This window comes from Morone saxatilis, unplaced genomic scaffold (assembly GCF_004916995.1).
Source record: "Morone saxatilis isolate NCDOM2014 unplaced genomic scaffold, NCSU_SB_2.0 Contig12, whole genome shotgun sequence".
Classification (NCBI taxonomy): domain Eukaryota; kingdom Metazoa; phylum Chordata; class Actinopteri; family Moronidae; genus Morone; species Morone saxatilis.
The window spans coordinates 17,891,197-17,893,227 of record NW_023339674.1 but is presented as its reverse complement, the minus strand read 5'-3'; the positions used below and the strand labels follow the sequence as shown (position 1 = coordinate 17,893,227).

The window sequence follows — 2,031 nt, the reverse complement described above, 5'->3', positions numbered from 1 at the left end:
GTACATTCTTCAGTCAGATTTTCTACATTCAAAGCATGAGAAAACAGAGTGAGAGAGAACAGCAGAGCCTTCATCTGACCTGCAACACCACCATGAGGAGGAAGTAGAGATTGGCCACTCGCTGGAATTGTTCAAACAGTGTCAGGGGCAGGAATGTCAGGGGGGAGTACTTGTAGCTGCATACCAAATTGTCCTGGCGACAGTGAGAGAGAAGCACAAGTAAGACATACAACACATTTACCTGTTTCTAAATGCATCAGCATGTCAACAGCTGTTAGGTTACCATGTGGAGGGAAAGAACCACATACGTGACTGACTCACCGCATATCGCCCCCAGTGGAAGCACAGAAAGGATTTCTTCTGTTTGTGTTTGTGGTAGTGGCGGCTGTTTGCCCTCACCTCCCATGTGAGGCCTGTCAGACACGCGTAAAAGCTGACTCTTAGCTCTCAGAGAACATTTACACACAATGATTTAATGTATCATTTACATCAGACAACAGATAGTGATGAATGTGTATTAATTTGCAAGCGTACGTAGTGTACTGCCGTATTAACCATATCTTAGAGGGATTGTTGAATCGCCCATTCAGAGCTTCAAGAAGGCAACACTCTAATAGCATCTGCTGAAGAAACATGACTCCCTATAGGAGAAAATGTCTATCTAGATAGAAGATCACATGCAGGCTGCTACGTAAATATGACACTGATAGTTTGGGTTAATCAATATGAATGTTACAGTATGTTTCCTTACAAATATTTCAAATAAAAAACACTGAACTCCACTCGCCTCTGAATGCAGCTCAGTAAACAGTGAGATACAGAGACAGCGAGCAGCAGGTGAAGAAAATATAAAATAAAGGATGGAGATGAAAAGAGACGTACCAGATTCAACACTTTCCTTGGCCATGATGTTGAGTTGACTCTGAAGTTAGTAGACTCAGGTTATGCTACATAAAGGACGCAGAGTGAAATAGCTGCTTATGTCCCCCTCTAAGATTCAGTTCAGTTGTGTAACTCGTCACACTGCGTTGCCATGCTTACCTACACCACAGCACAACAGACAGAAGGTTATAAATCACTGCTGCTGATCTAAACAGACACCACTGTCACAAGCCATAGCCCTGCTCTATTAACCACTTGCTTACATAAACAAAATGTTACCAATGGGAATTTGGGGCAAATCTAGGCTTGTTGTCCATATGATGAAAAGCTGAAAAATGTACCAACTTTTCTGGTTGTGTCTCTGTTGGAATCAGCATGAGCAATCCTGGTGAGAGAGGACCAAAGTTGCTCAGATCCAATTATCTGCATCAAACCTACAAGGAGTAATGTTTGGAATAATCAGCACAACAACTGTAATTAATGATTATATTTTAACCTGTTGCTAATCAACAAATTAATAAACACAGAGCGAAGCCAAAAGGACATTCTGCTTAAACCATTAATGAACCCTCTATGTAAAGATGTAGTATACTTTTGTTGTTGAAATACACGATGAGCAGCAGCATATAAACAACCCACACCATTTAGAAAGAGTCACGCATTTACCTGCATTGTCTGCCAGTACAGTCCTTGAGCACTATATAACACATAGCTGAGCCATCAATCACATAGCCCTACCAACAAGAACTAGAGATTAACATGGTTGCTTTCACAACCATTATTTAGCTGCTTTTCATAACACTCACCCCCATTCTCCTCCTCTTTCTCCTCCTCCTCTTTCTGCTTATCCTGGTACAACATATTTCCGGGCCCGCCTTTCTCTCGCTCCCAGGTGAGGGCTCCGGTATCATGGACTACACCCCCAATGCACCTTACCCGAAGAGAGAAAGAGGAATGGAGGAGGAGCACCAAGGCCAGTGGAAAATAAGCATATCAAATCATTGTTTTGTTTATCTCATTTTCTGCACCTGTTAAATCATAAAAACAAAAACATTAGTCTTTGGGAGTAAAGTACCACAAACTAAGATTCCAAACATACTAACTGGTGAAACCTTTCTTTAACAAATCTAAATAACTTCAATGTCCCAG

At 41.5% G+C, this 2,031-nt stretch overlaps 1 protein-coding gene across 1 annotated transcript in view; it reads right to left on the bottom strand.

Moving 5' to 3' along the window:
• LOC118322084 (phospholipid-transporting ATPase IK-like) overlaps positions 1-1,743 on the bottom strand; it is a 13,709-nt gene extending 11,966 nt beyond the window's left edge. Inside the window, exons 1-3 of the mRNA XM_035653667.1 lie at positions 1,689-1,743; positions 322-413; positions 80-193 (exon numbers count right to left, since the gene is read on the bottom strand). Of these exons, the coding sequence (XP_035509560.1) occupies positions 80-193; positions 322-413; positions 1,689-1,743 (261 nt within the window). The remainder of the gene's footprint in view (positions 1-79; positions 194-321; positions 414-1,688) is intronic.
• Between the last annotated feature and the right edge of the window lie 288 nt (positions 1,744-2,031).